The 20,060-nt window shown below is 40.8% G+C and overlaps 1 protein-coding gene and 1 pseudogene across 14 annotated transcripts in view; one reads left to right on the top strand and one right to left on the bottom strand.

Moving 5' to 3' along the window:
* Positions 1 to 18,109, top strand: part of CFAP221 (cilia and flagella associated protein 221) — a 94,773-nt gene extending 76,664 nt beyond the window's left edge. For 11 of the 14 annotated variants that reach the window (XM_039872672.1, XM_039872668.1, XM_039872666.1 and 8 more), the window contains one exon: positions 936 to 1,153. In XM_039872672.1, coding sequence (XP_039728606.1) covers positions 936 to 1,044 — 109 coding nt within the window. In that variant the 3' untranslated portion in view covers positions 1,045 to 1,153. Of the gene's footprint in view, positions 1 to 935; positions 1,154 to 3,573; positions 3,935 to 16,777 lie in introns of those variants that run through there. The other 3 variants (XM_039872664.1, XM_039872663.1, XM_039872662.1) reach the window with 3 other exon arrangements.
* On the bottom strand, positions 6,029 to 6,144 carry LOC120610407 (uncharacterized; annotated as a pseudogene).
* Positions 18,110 to 20,060: the final 1,951 nt, after the last annotated feature.

Here is a 20,060-nt window from a genome sequence, read left to right as displayed (position 1 = left end):
CCTCCATCACCGTGATTAACCTGGGAGATTGCTACCCTGGTGGTGACCTCAGCTCTCCCAAGACTCATTAAGGGGAACCATGTAAAACGTCAAAGAAACTGTCATTCAACACTCCTTAGATTTTCACAATATCATTCAGTCACTAATATCTTTAACGAGAGACATGGCCTATATACTTTTAAATTGATTCTATAAAATGGTGCCAATTAATTTTTTTTAAGTACACGCATTAGGAAACATTTTCATTCTCTTATTTTCAGGTATTTCTGCTTTTGCAGAACTGCCAGACATTTGTCAGAACTTTCTATTTCACTTTCTTTAGAAAATGTTTCAGAATCATGTGATTTTATAATCTAGGCAGATCATATAGCTGAGCTCACAATCTTTAGACATCTGCCCTTTGAACCAAATGTACTCGTCTTTTCCTCCCAGATATTTGGAAAGTCCCACCCAGCACAAGTCTGGACTCCACGTCAGCCATTACTCGATCCAGATACATAACCCTCCCCCTTGTTCCCACCCTTCTGGAGCCGTTGGCAGAGTCAGCAACGTTGTGGTCTTCTTCAGTCATCGACATGAAGAATCAACTATTGCCAATTGAGCATTTAGAAGACATCATGCTAGGATGTCTAAGAATAATTTCTCATTTCACCTTCGCAATAGCACTGGGAGATGGGAATTACCACCATCTGTATATCTGGCGATGGATACTGAAAGTTTAGGTGATGGCCATGCTAGGAAACCGGTTTGAATTACTTAACAGCCAAGAGTTTTCACTGGAACTAAATCGTTACTAAATATTTTATAAAACAACTCCTTAAACCTTCACTGAGGTATCTCTGGTGACTCTGAGCCCAGCAGCAGGGTGTTGGTGGGTGACTCAGATGTTTTATGCAGAGGCCTGATGTGTCTGTGTCTGATGTTTTGATATTTAGGGAGGTAATACACCAAGCACAACCAATGGAGAAGGCAGGAGAAAAAGTGCTGGAGGAAATGAAGAATCTGCGGGCCAAAGCTCTCAACTCATACCTGATTCTAGAATAAAAATCACCAGTAGGTCAGTTCCTCTCATTTGCTTTCTTCAGGTCACTGTGGTCCTTTGTGTCTATTTATGTTCTAGCCATTTGGGAATTAAAGTTTCTAGAGAAAAAAATTGAAATGTGGATGATGTATATGTTTTTGTTATAATTTTTCTTTTTTTATATAAAATGTCATTAGTATGATGGCAATGTTTGAAGCTTTTTGGTGCAAGATTTAGTGCTGACACAAAGACTTTCTGAGCAAAGCGTGAGCCACTGTGATGAGAGGCTAAGAGCCACGTGCTGATAACTATTCATGAGTCTTTTGGAGGTGTGGTACCCACGAACCAGAGGGAGCAAGGATTTGGGGGAAAGTCACTTTCCCACCTCTGTACAGAACCAGCTCCTTCGGCCCCCCTGAGCATCCTCCCTGAGCATTGCTTACTTTGGCTTTGGCATCACTCCTGGAGAGACCAGCCTTGGTGAGGACACTGGGTCCTCAAGTAGCTATGTGATGGCCGAAACTAGTGAGGGGGAACTAGAAATGGAGGGCACATTGTGGGGCAACTAGAGCTTGCAAACTGGTTTGGGAGCAACTGGAAAAACACCCCGCTGGGAACTCTCAGAAGCACCTGGTGCAGATCACTGCCAAGGGGCCAGGAGTCCCTGTAAACACGTCAGTAAAAACCAGGCCTTTTGATTGTGTTTGTTAACATGGCTCCATTCACTTGCATGAGCTGGTAAGGCTGATGACATTGGAGCTATATTATAACAACCCATAATTATCCAAATATATGTGGATGTGTTCCCTCCATTCTCTCTTCTATGCATACATTTAAAAAGTTGATATCAGATTCTATATACAATTTTGAAAGGGCTCTTCATTAACTCATTGATTCTGACATTTTTCTGAAACTTATTTTTCCATTATGAAACCAAAACTCTTTAGGGACAAGGCCCTATAATATTTGAAGCAGTTCTTCACATACTTTAGACAATCAAATGTTGTTAGTGACCATTTCCTTGTTGTCACTCAACATAGTAGGTAAACGATTAAGCTTGTATCTATAGAGACCATGTCTTGAAGACTAAACCCAGCACATATGCAAAATCGAAGTTTTTATCACTCAGTTATACGCCATGTCCTGTGGGAAGTACCCTGGGGAGGTGGACACAGACAACTGGAGGCAGTGCCCAGTTGCTGTACTTCAAGACTAGGTTTGCCAGATACAACAGTGCCCAGTTAAAGTTGAATTTCAGATACATGACAAATAATGTTTTAGCATAACTATGTCCCAACAGTGTATGTATTATTCAGGACATATTACACTAAAAAAGTAATTCATAGTTTAGCTGAAACTCATATTTAACACAGTGACCTATATTTTGATTTGTTGAATCTGGCAACCCTACTCAACACCCAGTGGTCTTTTGAGAGACAGTGTATGAATAGATATTGAATGAATGAGGTAGAGGCAGTGGTTAACATGCATGGGAGTTGTGTGTGAGACATGAGGCAGGCTTTCCAACCAGCTAGAAGAATAGCTAGTTTTCCCTGGGCTTACCATGTGCCAGGCCCTCTGCTGACCTGTAAGGGGCTGCTTCTTCAGTCCAGAATAAGCCATAATACTCTTCCCCTGTCCAGAAAGAGGCCATAATACTCTTCCCCAGTGGAAAAACCTGACGGTCCCAGGACCCAGGTGACTTCCCAAGCCAGTAAAGACCTTGAAGGCCTGTGTGACTTCCAAGCCTGGGCAGAATCAGGGAGGGATTCTTTGGGTGGGCCAACATCCTGTTCCAGGAACCACCACAAGTCAGCAGGCTGTGGGGCACAGGAGCGGGGTCAACCAGACAGTCTTTGAGGGGGTTTAAGGGAAGCAATCTCTGTTTTGTCCTGGGGCTAGCCGGCAGGTGCAGCAGTGTGCAGGCAGTGGTCATGGCATGGAAGTGTCTTTCCTCTACGACAGATGCCTACACACATATAGGTGTACACACACATACAAAGGTGTACACACAGACACACGAAATTCAGAGGAGTTGCTGAGTGCCATCCAGGAGCCAGGCACAGAGCCAGCCCAGGAAGGGACACTACTGCAAGCATGCTCCACAGCAAAGGGGCACACCATCAGTAAAAACCAGATTTTACATGTGTAGTATGATGTCAGGTTGTACAAAGTGGTACAAAGGAAGACAAAAGTATGCTAAGGGGAGAGGGAGTGGCCACCCAAGTCCTGTCAGAGGAGGTGTCGCTGAGCAGACACCTGACTGAGGAAGCGGCAGCCAGGCAGTCACTGGGGAACAGAGCTTTTCAGGCAGAGGGACAGCAAATGCAAAGGAAGTGTGCTTGGCTTGTTGGAGGAACAGTAAGAAAGCCCCAGTGGCTAAGGCAGAGTGAGCTGAGGGGACGAATGCAGAGGTGGCCAGGAGCAGGTCACGTGGGATCTTGGGGTGTAGATACAGACTTTGGCTTTGGGATTTCATTCTAAGTGAGAAGGGAAGCCCTTGGAGAATGTTGATCCGGGGAGTAACTTGAGTTGTTTTCTGTTTTGAGCAGACTTTATGGGCCCTTGTGGAGAACTGACCATAAAGAGCAGGTGCAAAAAAGCACACTGTGAGGGTGATCTGGCACCAGAACGTTCCAGTCAGAATTCCTGCTCTCTGGCACCAGAGCCTTTTCTGAGGATGGGCTGATCATCTCAGGGTCTGACATCTTGTGACATGAACAAAAGAAAACAAACGTGGGTGCTCTGGGCTGGAACATGGGGTAGGGTAGAGAGAAGAGGCCCTGGGACACTTTTCCCCTGCCCACTGCCCTAAGTCAGTAATTTTTTAAAAAATTTTTAAATTTTGAAATAATTTTAGACTTTGCAAAACTACTATAGAGTGCTCTCATGTATGTTTTATCCAGCTTCCCCTAATGTTAATATTTACTATAATACGATTATCAAAAACAGGAAATTAAAAAGAGCACAATGCTATTGACTGATGTCCTTTTGCTTTTCCATGATGCCACACTGCATTATGTCATTGAGTCTCTCCTAACCTGTGACAGTCCCTTCAGGTCTCTCCTTACCGTTCATGACCTTGACGCTTTTGCCAGTCATTTTGTATAACCTCCTTAAGTGTGGGTGTCTCTAATGTTTTCTCATGATTAGGATGAGGTTATGCAATTTTGCAAGAATTTCACAGAAGAGATGTGTCATTCTTGGTTCATCTTATCAAGGGGTACATGCTGGCGATGCATCCATTAATCTTTACCTTGATCATAAAGTGCTGCGTACTGAGTTTTTCATTGAAAAATTACTGCTTTTCCCTTGCTAATTAATAAATATCTTAGAGGAGATCATTTGAGATTATGGAAACATCATATTTCTCCTCAACTTTAGCACCTGCTCACAAATCTTACTTACAACAATTATTTTCATGGTGTTCACTTAATGATTTCTATGAGCTGCCCTCCTCTCTCCCTCCCTCATTCATTCATTCGTTCGTTCATTATTTATATCGGAATTTTAATGGATATTTAATTTATTATATGGATTATAATTCAATACCAGCATTATTTTATTGCTAAAATTGTTCCAACTTTGGCCATTGGAAGCTCCTTCAGGTTGACTCTGTCCTTTCAACATGCCCCCATCCTTTTTAAAGCACTTCCTTACTTCCTGGCATTACAAGATATTCCAGGTTTATTTCGTATTTTCTCTGCCTCGGTCCCACAGTCAACTATTTCTCCAAGAAGCCCTGGCTCCTTTTATTGGAAAATGACGCTTATGTGGGGGCTAAAAAAATATATATGAAACTTTTCCTCCCTCCTTCTCAGTTTCTAGCTGGGCTAATAATCAAATTAACAGAAACAGATTAACAAGAGAAAATCATATTTTTAATGTGATAATGTGCTAACAGGGAATTCACACAAGCAAGAAAATTCCCCAAGACTGTGAGATAAAATGGGGTACACATGACATTTTAGACACAGAAGAAAGGGGGTCCGGGGCCTGAGATTTTAAAGGAAATTGGCAATTTACAGTAGTTGAGGAAGAGCAGAACATACATGGCAGGTCAATTTTTGCTAGGCAACCCAGAAACAATGGAACGGGTGATCCAGCTACCAAGCCCCTGCCTAGAGCCCTCCCATCCGTCATACTTATTTCAAATTAGGCTGAGATGAATATCCTAAAATTTCCTTCCTAGAGCAAGCTTTCCATTTGAATCTCTTAGGCAGAAAAGAGGGAGGGTCAAAGGTTCTTTCTGAGTCTTTTTTTGTCTTAATAACCAGCTTAAGATCAATATCCCAAAAGGCAGTTTTAGGGTGGCAAAACTTTGGTCCCCCTCACTCAGAAACCAAGACCTAGGTGCTATTGATGTCTCACTGCTCCTAAGTCTCTCTCAGTGGACAGAGCTAAAAAATATATCTATTTATACCAACTCCTACATATAACCACATATCTATATCTATCTATCTATCTATCTATCTATCTATCTATCTATCTATCTATCTACCTATCATCTACCACCTAGCTAGCTAGCTAATGAAAAATATGAATTGATACTGTTACCTCTAATTACAATCCAGCACCAAGAGGTTCATTTTAGCTTTCCCCCTTGTTTGTAAGTTCTTTCTCCTACAGTGATTAACCCTGCTCTCATTGTCCACCATATATTTACTTCTTTGTTCAATCCTAGTATATCTAGAAAGTAATATCAGAATTCCTAACCTGTATCTCTGTGGGAAACACATGCACTTAACTAGATTATAGTATTTGTGTTCTTTTTGTCTTTGGCATTAACTGGATCCTATAATGCCAAAGAAAAAAAGAACACAAATACTGTAATCTAGTTAAGATTACGTAGGTTAGTTCTTTTCTTTTTATCTATACTCCTATCAGTATGGTTATATTATTCATTTGGGATGCAGTTAGTTTCACTGATTGTTTATATTTCATCTTGGGTCCCCCCACAACCTCATTGGTTTTGTTTTTTATTATTATTTTTTAAATTATTACTTATGCCTACAGTACCTGGACTTCCTAGGTGGTCTCCCATCCAAGTACTAACCAGGCCCTACCCTGCTTAGCTTCCAAGATCAGACGTCGGGCTTGTTCAGGGTGGCATGGCCAAAGACTATGGACCCTAGCTCCACTGGGGCATGAAACCAGGACCTTCTGCGTGTAAAGTAGGTGTGCTAACCACTACACTATGGAACCATGTCCCTCACTGGTTTTAATTATCTGTTTTTATTTGAGCACATGAAGGGTATGTGGAGCACATCTATTGTTCTAAGAGCCAGAGCTAACAAAAAGAGCTAACGAAAAGACTCAGGGGAGTGTCTCCCTCCTCATTTCTACTTCCTGTTCTCGGTGTCTCATTTTATTACCCTGGTCAGACCCACCCCCTGTAGGGAACCAATCTCTTTAGTTTCTGGTTTATCCTTCTCATTGGTAATTTTTTTTAAGCTCCTAAGAGCTGAGAAACCACTCTCCCCTCCGCATTCCTCCTCAGCCTTCACTGGTCTCAGCAGTTTCCTCACACCCTGCACACTGTTCCTAAGACTCCATCACCTCTGGCCTTCACGCCCCTCTCAACTCAGGCTTCCCCCAGCCTCTGGCCCTCGGGCCCTGCACAACTTCTGAGTTAGGGACTAAGTCTTTCATCTCCAGGTATCTGGTCCCTGCCACTACTAAGGAGGGAGGGACCCAGTCAAAGCTTGTTCAGGGACCTGCTTCCCTCAACATCCAGCTTCAACACCATTTTGTCTACTTTGCTTTATTCAGCACATCCAGCTAGCAGTTTCTGAACCACTGACTAACTCCACCTAGCCTCACCCCGCTTTCTTCCTGGGCACCCAGCATTACATTATTTGTGTAAATTTTCTTGCTTAGGGATTGTTACATTGCCTTTGATCCTATTCTCACACGTTGGTACATGTATCTGTATCCATCTCAGTTTCTGCACCTATAAATCAGAGCCAATTTCTTTTATCTCTCTCCCTGCCTTCTAAGGGCCATCTTCAGGTTGTGGACTCTTGGAATGGTTGTGTTTGGGATCTGGTGCCACCTGGTGGATGCCACAAGAAAGGCCTCTTCTGCCTCTGAAGTTGTAGCCTGTGATTCCCACCATGAAGCGAAGCAACTTTCCAAATACAGATGATCATTTATGCTTTTCTTCCTCTTTTTCAGACCACCTTGAGGTAGAAAAAGGCAAGGAGATTGTGTATGTATTGTTTTCCGTGATCAATCCCATAGAAAAAGTTCCTTCAGTGAAGTCACTGACCAAGTGAAGTTTGGGGGTTCTCTCCCTGTGGGCTCAATTAGCCAGGTTCCACAGGGATTGTGGATTTAATCAAGGGTTGGCTGAGTGGATGAGGATCTAAGGGTTAGACAACTGTTTCTGAAGACCCGCCAGCTCCCTCCCTCTTGTACTTACTCAGATTATCCTATCATTCTCTCTATAAAGCCAAAAAATATTGAACCAAAGGATCTCAGGACAATTCACTGCAGTTGCTTCATTTTATGAGTAATTATAATTGCTTCCTTATTTAGTACTATTAGTTTGTGAAGTATTTTCTTAACGATCCTCGCAAAGTTCCGTCATTATCAGTAGCTGTTACTATCATGGTTTAAATGTGGGGCAAACTGAGGCCCAGAGAGGTTCTTGCCAAACCAACAGAAGAGCCAGGTTTGGGCAGAACCCAGGTTTTCTGATTCCCAATCCACTCTTTTCTCTACCACATGAAAATCAATGTAAATAGTACAGGTTTTCATTTCTTTACTTGTTATTCAAACTTTCAAACTTGGGGTCTCTGTTAATCAATGTCATCCTAATCATTTTAATAAAAAATAAATAAATCGGGGAGCCACTAAGCATAAAGATATTACATAATGATATTTAAATTTTACTTAATTATTTGTTCTTTAAAATAAGTTATGTGGAAAAATACAAATTAGTAAATGTCCTGGCTCCCAAAGCAATCAGTTTGGTACGTTTCCCACAAAGGGCAGTAGCCACATCTTACTCATTTCTGTACTCCCAGCAAGATGTCCGGTGCAATGTAGGCTCTCAATAAATGTTTGTTGAATAGAAGACTACAAAAGAAATATGAAAACTATGTGTCTCATGTCCATTTATCTTTCCATGGACATATGTTTACAGAGTATAGGCACTGAATTTAGACTGTAAAACATCAGAGATTTGGAAGCACAGGGAACTATATCTAGCCCCATCCTGGTAAATATGTGTGTAGTCTCTGCAAATTTGGTAATTTCATGCAGTTTGCTTGACTTTTATTATGTAGGGGAAATAACAGTATTGACTTCATGGGATTGTTGTGGGGTTAAATGAGATGTTACTGGCAGCACAGTGCACAATAAACATTAGCTATTATTAGGATCTCAGTATTTACTTGTTAAAGGAGTGAAGCTGAATTCTTACCCACCACCCATCTTCCTCAATTCCCCTTCCCACCCTCCACCATCCATTTCCCATTCTCCAACAGCTAAGTTGAGATCTGCGCACAAAAGAGAACTTTCCAGATGGTGAGGGGCATGAAACATTGCACTAAAGAATACTAAGCCTCTCTCTTTCAGCAGGGTTTTGGAGGATAGGTTTGGGTAAATGCTAAAGTATGGGGAATGTTGGGGTGTGGGCTTTCTGAAGGCAGGGGAAGGAACTGGTTGGCTCAGTGGTCTCTCATGCCCTTCCAAAGATACAGAGGAGTCAGTTTCAGTTCTCTGTTTAGACCTTGCAGCCTTCCTCTCCTCTGTCAGACCACATGCCATTTGCCCTTCTCTCACTAGATGGTGTCACAGAGAACAGTTTCGTTTATAAAGGCAAGAGTCCTACCTCTCCTAGGACATCTCACAGAAGGCCCCTTTTTCCAGGAGCACCAAGGAAAGGGGCAGCCACTTACCTGTGACGTGGAGAGCCCACGGCACCCCTCCCCTTCCTCCTCACGGTGAATCCAATCAGAGCAAGCAAGCACTGTACTCAAAAGCTTATTGACCAACAAGCAGACCAGGGACCGCAGCAGACCTGGCATCAAAAGGTAGGCTGATCCCTTTTCTCAGGAATCTGAGCCAGAGAGTGAAAAGAGACTGAGCAAGTTAGCAACAGGAACAGAACCTGGACAGCTATGAAGTAAAGAAGTTGGGTAGGGCAGCTGGAATGGGCCCTGAGCAAATGAAGTTAGGAGGCAGTGAGGGAGTGAGGTTATGACCTTTGGAAAACACAAAAAATAAAGATGTACCAAGAGACAACAAAAGGCAGGTCAAAATGGAACCCGAGCATGCACATCCCTGAGCTGCCCCATTGCCCACTTTATCATGAACCCTCTTTTTCTTGAAGAAGCTTAAGGAAGTCTGTTTGTTACTACCCAAGAACCTAATCAGATCTCAGAACTTAGCAAAGGCATGGACACAGGGGTCTGGTGACACACTCTCCCACAGAGGTGTCTTCAAAAAAATGTTTCATTTCAGATATTCCAAGAAGTTTGTTAAAGCCATTGAGAAAAGACTTTAGCAGAAACAATGCAAAAGAAAGACCTTGAGATATATATAGAAGGTTGTCAGATGATGTTTACTCCCCTAGTAACCAACAGCTCAAGCCCTTACACACACACACAGACACACACACACACACACCCTGCCCCAGGTCCAGCAGTCAACAGCTTGTGGCTCACACAAGGTGGGGCCTTTCTTGATGTGCCTAATCTCCCTGATGGCGGAAGCCGACTTGAATTGAGGCTGAACCTAGGGACAGACTACTTTCAAGGTCTTGATTGCCTGGAGCACCAAGCTGGCCACCCTTAGGACACCAATAGTTCTGCTGCTCCCCCTCCCACCCTGGCCTTCCAGAAGCTCTCACCTCTGCTTCTGGCTGATACATTCACCTCCAATTTATAAGCCTGACCAGATGCCCAAAGCCTATCCTATAACTTCTAGCTAATTACTGTGGACCTATAACTAAACTGTTTAACCACCTTTCCCTAGATTCTAAGTCCAGAGTATTTACCAAAACTAATCACACCTTGCCTCTGTGTGCCATTTACTTCTGCCACCACCAGAAATCAAGCTAGATGAACAGAAAGGCTAATGGGAGACAGAAACTTGGTTCCCACTGACATCAGCTATTCACAGTATGACCCACAAGTAGGAGGACTACTAGAGGGCAATCGTGAAAGAGAAAGAGCTTTGAAAGAGAGAGCAGACCACACCCTGGACTCCAAGGCATTGGAGCCTCGAACCCAGTCTGCAGTGGGGTGGGGCGCTGATGTGCTAGGGGCCACTTCATGTGAAACACAGGACCAAATCTTTAAAACAATGAGACTGAGTCTTAACCAAAATGAATCTGTCTTAGCCACTGATAGTGACTGATGAATTGTTGCCTTGAACAGTACATCATTAGGGAGCCTATCAGTAAGCAGGAAATCACATGGTTCGAAGAATACACTAAGTAGCAATTATTGGAAAAATAAAGTCATTTCGTTTATATCTAATAAGCTGACATTACTTAAACTATTCACACTATAGTCATCACCAGAAGTCCCAGCTTCTGATGGCAAAAAGACACTAAGCAATGATAGTTGGTAGGAAAATGGGATAACAAAAGTGAAAAGGGGTGTAACGCACAGCCTAGGCAAGGGCTCCAGGATCCAATTTGATCTCCATGGGTCAGTAAAACACCACACAGCATGGCATGTTAAAGTTAGTGAGAGAATGTTGTATATTGTGGTAATAAGGGAAGCTGGTATCTGAGAAAAGACAAGAAAAAATTATTTTACATTAGAACGAGATTTATTTAATTATTCAGTTAAGTTGGAGTTAAATTGAAAATAATTGTATGATTCCATGACATTTTAAAAATATACGTTTTCTGGGTCTGCCTCTAAAGTGGTCTGCTGTGCTGTCACCCCCAGTACCAAGCAGAGCTTATCTACATACATAAATTTTGATCTCAAATGCAATTCTCCTCAGCAAAAGGAATCAGGAAGCTATGGAAAGTATCTGATTCTATATTTTGGAGCAAGGATGATTGAGATGGGCCTGGAGTATCAGTTTTTGTTTTTGTTTTTGTTTTCTGCCAGAAAGAAAGTACATTTCCAAAATGATCCAGGGCAATTTTAAAGGATAAAGGAGCCAGCTGAGTAGGGCTCCCGCTGAGCAAGTTGTGACAATTTTGGCATTAAAAAGAAAGCAACAGTTCTCTGCAGAGCTATATGAGACATGCTACAAAAAAAAAAAAAAAAAAGACATGCACAATTTTTTAATGATGTTTATGGAACGTTGATGAAGCCAAATTAATGTGTATACTGTACTCAAATTTTGGTCAACATGAGAATTTCATCACTGCAAATTGAACAGCTAAAAAATTAAGTGCAATCCTGGTAGGAGATGCAAAATCTCATCAGCTCAACTCAGGCCACAAAAAATTACAGATTTTACTCTTAAAAAAAAAAAGGACACAGGCTTAGAAAGTCCAATTACCTCCACAGCGACTCAGCTTAATGAACACCAACTTATGATGAATTACCCTGGAGATCTTTCTGGACCATCTGTCCTTGGGCAAGAACACCCCCAAGAGGTCCGTCCACCCACAGCGCCTCAGCGTAAAGTAGCTGAGCTGACAGTTCTGGGCCCCTGGATTTGGAGAGTACATTTGTAATGTCAGGATGGATAAGTGAACCTACCTGAATTGATACGTTGGTGCTAGTTAGGTTGTCTGTAATAACGAGTTTCATTTAATTGCTTCATGTATATTTTGATTTGAGATGTTTGAAACAGGTTAGAGAATCTATTACATTTCTCTCTATTTTATCAGATTTACGAGAGTTGCTTAAAGGTTTAGGAATATTTTGCTTATTGTTGAAAGATTCATTTGGGGCGCGGTATGTAAGAGAATCAGGTAAATTAAATTTGAAAGTATAGTTTGAAATGTCTAAGGGAATTTGATCCATTAAGTACAGAAGTGGTGTGGTATGATTAAAGAAGATTCAATCTGTAAAGCTCATGGTTAATTGAAAGTTGTTAAAAGAACAGGTAAAAAAATTTATTTTTATACAAAAATTACTAGATTTTTAATATTTTTAAATTGAGGTTTTTAGGCTTAAGAAACATGGAATATTTAAACTTGCTGCTTTAATCAACCAAATAGTAATTAAAACATAGTAACTCTTAAATATTTCTTTTATGTCTAAAAGTCCCCTCAGAAATTTTTTTATGAAGAAAGAGAAAATCGAAATAGACCTATAATAAGTAAAGAAATTGAATCAGTAATCATCAACAAAGAAAACCCCTGGTGAATTCTACCAAATATTTAAAGAATGCCAATCCTTCTCAAATTTTTCCCAAAACCTAAGAGGAAGGAATGCCTCCTAATTCATTCTATGGGCCAGCATTACCCTGATACCAAAGCCAGACAAAAGACACCACAAGAAAACTAAGCTTCAGGCCAATGAACATTGATGCAAAAATCCTCAACAAAATACTAGCAAACCAAATTCAGCAGCACATTATACACCATGACCATGTGAGATTTATTCCCACAAAGGAAGGATGATACAAAAGTCAGTCAATGTGATACACCACATTAACAGAATGAAGGGAATAAAACCACATGATTATTTCAATTGATGCAGGAAAAGCATTTAACAAAATTCAAAACTCCTTCATGAAAAAAACTAACAAACTAAGAATAGAAGGAAACTGTCTCAAAATAGTAAAAGCCATCTATGAACAATCCACAGCAAACTTCACACTCAATGGTGAAAGACTGAAAGCTTTTCATCTAAGATCAGGAACAAGACAAGAATGCTTACTGTCACCATTTCTATTTAACATAGTACTAGAAGTTCTAGCTGGAACAATTAGGCAAGGAAAAGTAATAAAAGGTATCCAAATGGAAAAGAAAGACATAAAATTGTCTGTTCACAGATGATATGATTTAGAAAACCCTAAAGATTCAACAACAACAACAACAACAACAACAACAAAACCCGTCAGTGCTAATAAATGAATTCAGTAAAGTAGAGGGTACAAAGTCAACCTACAAAAATCAGTTGCTATATACTAACAATGAATAAGAAACCTATCCAATTGACAATTGCAACAAAAAGAATACAATATATAGGAATTAACCAAAGAGGTAAAAGATGTGTATAATGGAAACTATAAAACAAACACTGCTGCAAGAAATTAAAGACAAATATAAATGGAAACACATCCCATATTTGTGGACTGTGTGTACCATGTGCTGTTGAGTCAGCTCTGACTCCTGGCTATGAATGAATGTCTACAATGTTCTGCCCTCAACAACCCTATTCAGCTCCTGTAGACTCAGGCCTATGGCTTCTTTTATGAAATGAATCCATCTCATATTCTTTCTACTTCTCATATTCTTTCTACTTTCTACTTCTTTTCCTGCTGCCTTCTATTCATGAATTGTAGACTTAATATCTTGAAGATATCAACATGACCCAAAGCCATCTACAGATTCAATGTACTCCCTATCAAAATCTCAATGACTTTTTTTGTCAGAAATAGAAAAATCCATTTAAAATTCATATGCAGGTGGTATCTCGTGGTTTTAATTTGCATTTCCCTAATGATTGGTAACACTGAAGATCTTTGTATGTGCTTACTGGCATTTGTATATTTTCTTAATATTTGATAAGTGACTAATATCCAGAGTATGTTAAGAACTCCTAAAATTCAGCAACAGAAAAACAAAGAACTTGATTCAAAAATGGGCAGAGAACTTGAATAAACATTTCTCCAGAGAAGATATACAAATGCCAGCAAGCACATAAAAAGATGTTCAATGTTACTAATCATTAGGAAAATGCAAATCAAAACCAGAAGATAACACCTCATGCCCATTAGGATGCTACTACCAAAAACAAAAAACAAACAAACAAACAAAAACAAAAACGGAAAATAAGTATTATTGGCAAGGAAGTGGAGAACTGAAATACTTGTGCACAGTTGGTGGAATGTAAAGTGGTACTGCCTCTACAGAACAGTATACTGAATCTTTAAAAAATTAAAAATGAAATTTTTATGATTGAAGAATTCTACTTCTGGATATACACCCCAAAAAATTGAAAGCAGGGTCTTGAGGAGATATTTATATACCCATGTTCATAGGAGTATTATTCACAATAGCTAAAATTTGAAAGGAAACCAATCAGCGAATGAGTGGATAAGCAAAATGTGCTATATACATACAATGGAATATTATTCAGCTTAAAGAGGAAGGAAATACTGACAAATGCTACAACATGATAAACCTTGAGGATATTGTGCTAAATGAAATAAGGCAGTCACCAAAAAAAAGACAAAAATTGTATGATTCCACTAATATAAGATACTTAGAGTAGTCAAAATTATAGAGACAGAAAGTAGAATGGTGGTTGCCAGGGGCTGAGGGGATAGGAGAAATAGGGAGTTAGAGTTTACAAGATGGAAAAGTTATAAAGATGGATGATGGTATGGTTGCACAACCATTATGAATGTATTAAATACCACTGAACTGTACACTTAAAAATAGTCAAGATGGTAAATATTATCTATGTTTTACCACAGTGTAGAAGAAAACCCATCAGATGCCCTGGAATCCATCATTTCCAGGGTGCTTGTCCCTGAGTTTACTTCCTGTTTATCCCCTCATCTAGTCTCAATCACCCTCTCTGTACAGTCCCCCCAAAATTCACTGTGACCTTTAGAGGACTTAGTCCATCATCGGCCAATTCGCTTCTCTGAACATTCTCGTCTCTTGCTTGCTTCCACTAAAGCTTGACTGTCTTTTCTGAGGATGCCATAGCCCCCTCAAGTGAAGGCATTTTCTTCCCCATGCTCCATGGAAATCAGGGTAGAATAGGTATCCTCATTGCTCCACGTGGTAAGTTTCTCCTTCACAAACCTCAGTCCTTTGAAATGCATTTCATCAGATTGGTCTAGTACGCCACCATCCTTGCTGCTATTATTTACTCACCTGGTCTGTCTGTCTGTCTGTCTATCTCAGTCTCCGTCTCCATCTTTCAATCTTAAATTATTTTAGCATATGGATCCCTGTATTCTTCACCATTCCCCTTTTTACAATCCTTGCCAACTTCAACATTGGCAGAGACAATCCACCCAACATTTTGGCACCTTGTAACTGAGCCTCCTGCTTTGACTGTACCTGAGATTTTATAGAGGTGACTGAGGGACTACATGGAAAGGTCAGTGCCATTTAAAGAAGTATTTATTATTTACATTTCATGAGAGGAGGGGGCATGCCATGCCATACAGGGCCACATGGAAAAGTACCAGGGTTGGTCAAGAAGCAGAGTAGCAAGAGGAGAACATCGCCCAGAGCCTTTATTGTGTTTTCCATTAGAAAAAAAAAGGCGGGGAGGCAAAGCAAGGTGGGGAAGTTTGAGCAAGTTTATGATTGGCTATTTTGAATAATTTTGGCAGGCTCCGTGCTGTTGGGGTAATCTCTAGTTGTCCAGTATCTGGTCCTGGGGTGAATTAGGGCAGGGGAAAGATTGGCTTGGATTGTGAGAGTTAGATAAGGAGCCAGTTGAGGGTATGGGCTCTGGATTGGCTGGTTTGCATATAAAGGTACACTTGGTTAGGGAGTCCTTCACTATCTCTAGAAGTTAACTGGTCCTGTGAGGGGCAGTTTCTTTGGATTAGCAAGGGCCCTAAATTGACAAAGCATCACAAAATACAGAAAATTTTTAAAAACATGATTAATACACCTCCTCAGTTCTTAATAATCTCTTCCATCCCACCTCAGTCATTGACTCCCACAGTCATACTCTTGACTTTGACATCACTGATATTGACACTGCCTCTGAAATGTCCATTCCAAAGTGTTCATTTCCCCATCTAATTACCACCTCCTTATGCTTCTTCTTGGCTTACTATGGTGACTCTATTCCAACAATCCTTACATTCTACTGGGCCAATAATCTCACCACTTCTTCCTTTTGTAAAGTGTACAGAAATGGTGCTGGGCACATGGTGTGTACCGTTTAAGTGTTAAGCACATAAATCATTACCATGGGCCTTCACGATACCCTTCACTGGCTTAGACTTCATGGTCCATCACTACATAATCACTTCTTTGGCGACACCCTCATTTCCCTTGCCCATTTCTCCCTACTCTGTACTCAACTCGCAAACTCCAGCTCTGGTTTGTTCACTGTCCATGTACCCATCCCTGTACCTGAGTACCTGAACACTGTTGGAGAAAATCACACAACAGTACTAACCAGTCTCACACTGCATTTTTGACCCAGATCTCAAACGGGCACTCAATTCTGTACGATAATCATTACATTTTCCTGGTAGATTCTTTCTCCCTCTTCAAACAGAAATTTCCCATATTTTCTGCTTTCTTCAAACCTTCACCACCACCTTCCCACTACACTCTCCATATGTCACTGAGGGCGGGGGGAAGGAATCAGATAAGAGCAACTTCATCTTCCCATCATGAAATCACCAGCTTGGACCCAATGACTGTGGGTTTCCTTTTTTTTTCCTCCCAGTTTTATTGAGATATAATTGACATATAACATTATACAGGTTTAAGGAGTATGAAGTGTTGATTTAATAGCAGCTTCCATCTTGTTACAGTACCAGCTTTATTTCCTTAGTAGCCTTATCCCTGCTGGAAATTATCTTATTTTCTGATGTTGCTGAATAAATAAGCTGCTAAGTAAATAAATGTATTAAATAAATGTGTTGACTGAATAAGCAAACTTTTACTGAAAGTTTGACCAGACCCACAGGTGGAGGGAGAAAGAATGGGTAACGAGGAGTCAGCCCCAGCGAAGCAAGGCCAGCACCTTCAGTTCTACCCCCACGATGACTGACTAGCCAACAGCCCTAGCGCACCACTCATGGACATGTTTGTGAACTCAGTATACAACCGGCCGATGCACTTCTGGGCACTGTCCCCAGTAAGAGCCAGTTGGCAGGGGGACAATAGGAGCTCCTTGGAACAAAGAACAAGCCCTTGCACCAGCCTATCTGGGCCTACCTTGGGTCAGGCCAGCTTCTTCCAGACCTGGAGCAGGACATTCCTGAAAAGAAGGAGGAGGATCCCAGCAAGGAGGAGAAGGAGCAAGAAATCTCAGCTGCTCCTGGGCTCACCAGATGGCAGCAGCGAAGTGCCAACAGAGAAAGGCCTGGGCAGACTGTGCCAAGGGTACCAGACACTCACCCCCTCCAACCTCACAATAGAGGTTTGTGAGGAGGCCTTTGGGACTGTGCAGCCTCATCTCTGAGAGCCTGCCCCCTGATCCCCAAGTCACCGAGGGGCATGTCTCTGGGGCCTTTCCTATCTTGTTATGGCTGCTCCTCCCTCAGCTCTTTATGGCCTATTCACTCCCACACTCAGGAAAGGATCTGACTGAGAAACTTCACCAGCTCCCGAAACAAGGGACTCAGTCTCTACAGGTACAGCACCCCACCTTGCCCCCTTGTCCTCCCAGCAAATTGCAACTAGTCTTCCTAAGTTCAGATACAAGGGTACCTCTTTGAGGAAGAGCGAGCACTCCCTCATTTGTGGCCCTACTATAAGGAAGAGGGAGGACTATTTGTCCACATAAATTTGCTTGTGTTTTTCATTTCTTGACTTGGAAGCTACCCGAGGGTTGCGACTCTTTCTTATCCATGTATTATCCCCAGCCCTTGGCACAGGGCAGGAGCTGAATGAGTAAATGAATGAACATCCAAGGAGTGGTGAGGAAGTCGTGGGGATGCATGACTTATATAGCACACAATATAGATGACCACATACTCTTCTTTTTCGAAGCCCAGCCTTTCTATCCCATGGGTTCTCATTCCCCATCTCTAAAAATAGCCCTCCAGGATGCTTTAGTTGGCAGACCTATTTTTTTTTTAACATGCTTTGTTAATTGATATAAATTCAACATTTTAACGATTTTAAAGTGTACAATTCGGTGGTTTTGAGTATATTCACAATAATGTGCAAGTATCATTACTATCTAATTCTAGAATATTTACATCACTCCTAAAAGAAACCCCACACCCATTAGCAGTCCCACCTCATTACCCCTCCCCCACCCCTTGAAAACTGCTAATCTGCTTTTTGTCTCTATAGATTTGTCTGTTTTTCATATTTCACATAAATGGAATTTAAAAATATATGGCCTTTTGTGATGGGCTTCTTTCACTTAGCATGTTTTCGAGGTCATCCATGTTGCAGCGTGTATCAGCACTTCATTCCTTTTTATGACCAAATATTTCATTGTATAGAATACGCCATATTTTATTTGTCCATTCATCAGTTGATGAACATTTGGGTTATTTCCACCTTTTGGTTATTATGCTTATATGAACATTTATGTACAAATATTTGCTTACGTACCTGCTTTCAATTCTTTTGAGTATATTTCTAAGAGTGAAATTGCTTAATCATACGGTAATTCTATGTTTAACTTTATGAGGAGCTGCTAAACTGTTTTCTACAGCGGCTGAACCATTTTACATTCCCACCAATAATGTATGAGAGTTTCAGTTTCTCCACACCCTTGAACTTATTTTCTGTTGGTTTGTTTTGTTTTGTTTTCACAGCCATCCTAGCGGTTGTGAAGTTTTATCTTACTGTGAATTTCCTAATGACAAGTGATGCTGAGGTAATTTTGCTGTGCTTGTTGGCCATGTGTATATCCTCTTTGGAGAAATGTCTATTCAAATTGCCCATTTTTTAATTGGCTTGTTTGCCTTTTTGTTGTTGAGTTGTTAGGGGTTCTTTATATATTCTACATACTAAGCTTTTATCATATCTGTGATTTGCAAATATTTTCTACTATTCCATGGACTGTCTTTCCACTTTCTCGATGCCCAAAAGTTTTTAATTTGATGAAGGCCAATTGGTCGGCCTATTTTTACAGACACATTTAAACAAAACATTTTATTATGGCAATTTCCAAACATACATAAAGTAGAACACAGTATACTGAACTTCCCTGAACTTGTCATGAAGCTTCAACAACTACCAACATTTTGTCAATGTTATTCTATGTATGCTGGTTTTTGTTGTTGTTGTTGTTGTTATTTTGTTTTGACAGTAATATTTGGAACTAAATAGCAGACATCATGTCTTTGTACCTGTAAATACTTCTATATGCATTTCTAACAGATAAGGACTTTTTGGTTTACATAAACATCATGCTTCATCCTACCTGACAAAATAAACAATTCATTAATATCACCTAATACTCAGTCCATATTCATATTTCCCCTGTTGTCTCAAAGGTGTCTTTTTTTACAGTTAGTAAAGTAATTGTTGATTCAGGATCCCCACAAAAGCCAAATATTGCTATATTTAACTGATATACCTTTCAAGTCTTCTATTTATAACAGTATCCTTTCCCTCCATCTTTTCCATGACATTAATTTGTTAGAGAAATCACATCATTTGCCCTGTAGAATACACTATATTCCAGATCTAGCTGAGGTCACTTATTAAAATATGTTATAGCATCATTTACAAATGAACAACTGAACAGCCAAAGTGGAGTCTCAGAACCAGAACAGATCTTACTAATAGTTTATAGTTATATAGCACAAACTGTGAATTCATTGACTCCCTACAATAACTCTAAGAAGTAGATGGTACTCTCATCCTGATTTTATTGATAAGAACACCAGGTCCAGAGAGGTTAACTTACCCAAAGTCATACAGCTAGTAAGGGGTAGAGTGAGAATCTAATCTTAGCCATGGGGCTAAGAGCATCTGTGCTCTTCACCATTGCCAGATTTACAGCTAGTCACAGAAGCCCTTTGTGACAGACAGGGTGCCTTTCAAGGCCAAGATTGAAGGGAGACCCCAAGTCCTATTCAAGGGCAAGTGACCTGAAGTATCATTCCCCTCCCCCCCACCCCTTCAGTTATTCCAGGAGTCCCCAACCCCTGGGCCATGGACCAGTACCTCCGTGGCCTGTTAGGAACTGAGCAGCACAGCAGGAGGTGAGCAGCAGGCAAGCGGGCAAAGCTTCGTCTGTATTTGCAGCCACTCCCCAGCACT

The sequence above is a fragment of the Pteropus medius genome, unplaced genomic scaffold (genome assembly GCF_902729225.1).
Source record: "Pteropus medius unplaced genomic scaffold, Ma_sr-lr_union100, whole genome shotgun sequence".
NCBI lineage: Eukaryota > Metazoa > Chordata > Mammalia > Chiroptera > Pteropodidae > Pteropus > Pteropus medius.
This window is presented reverse-complemented; position numbering and strand designations above follow the sequence as displayed.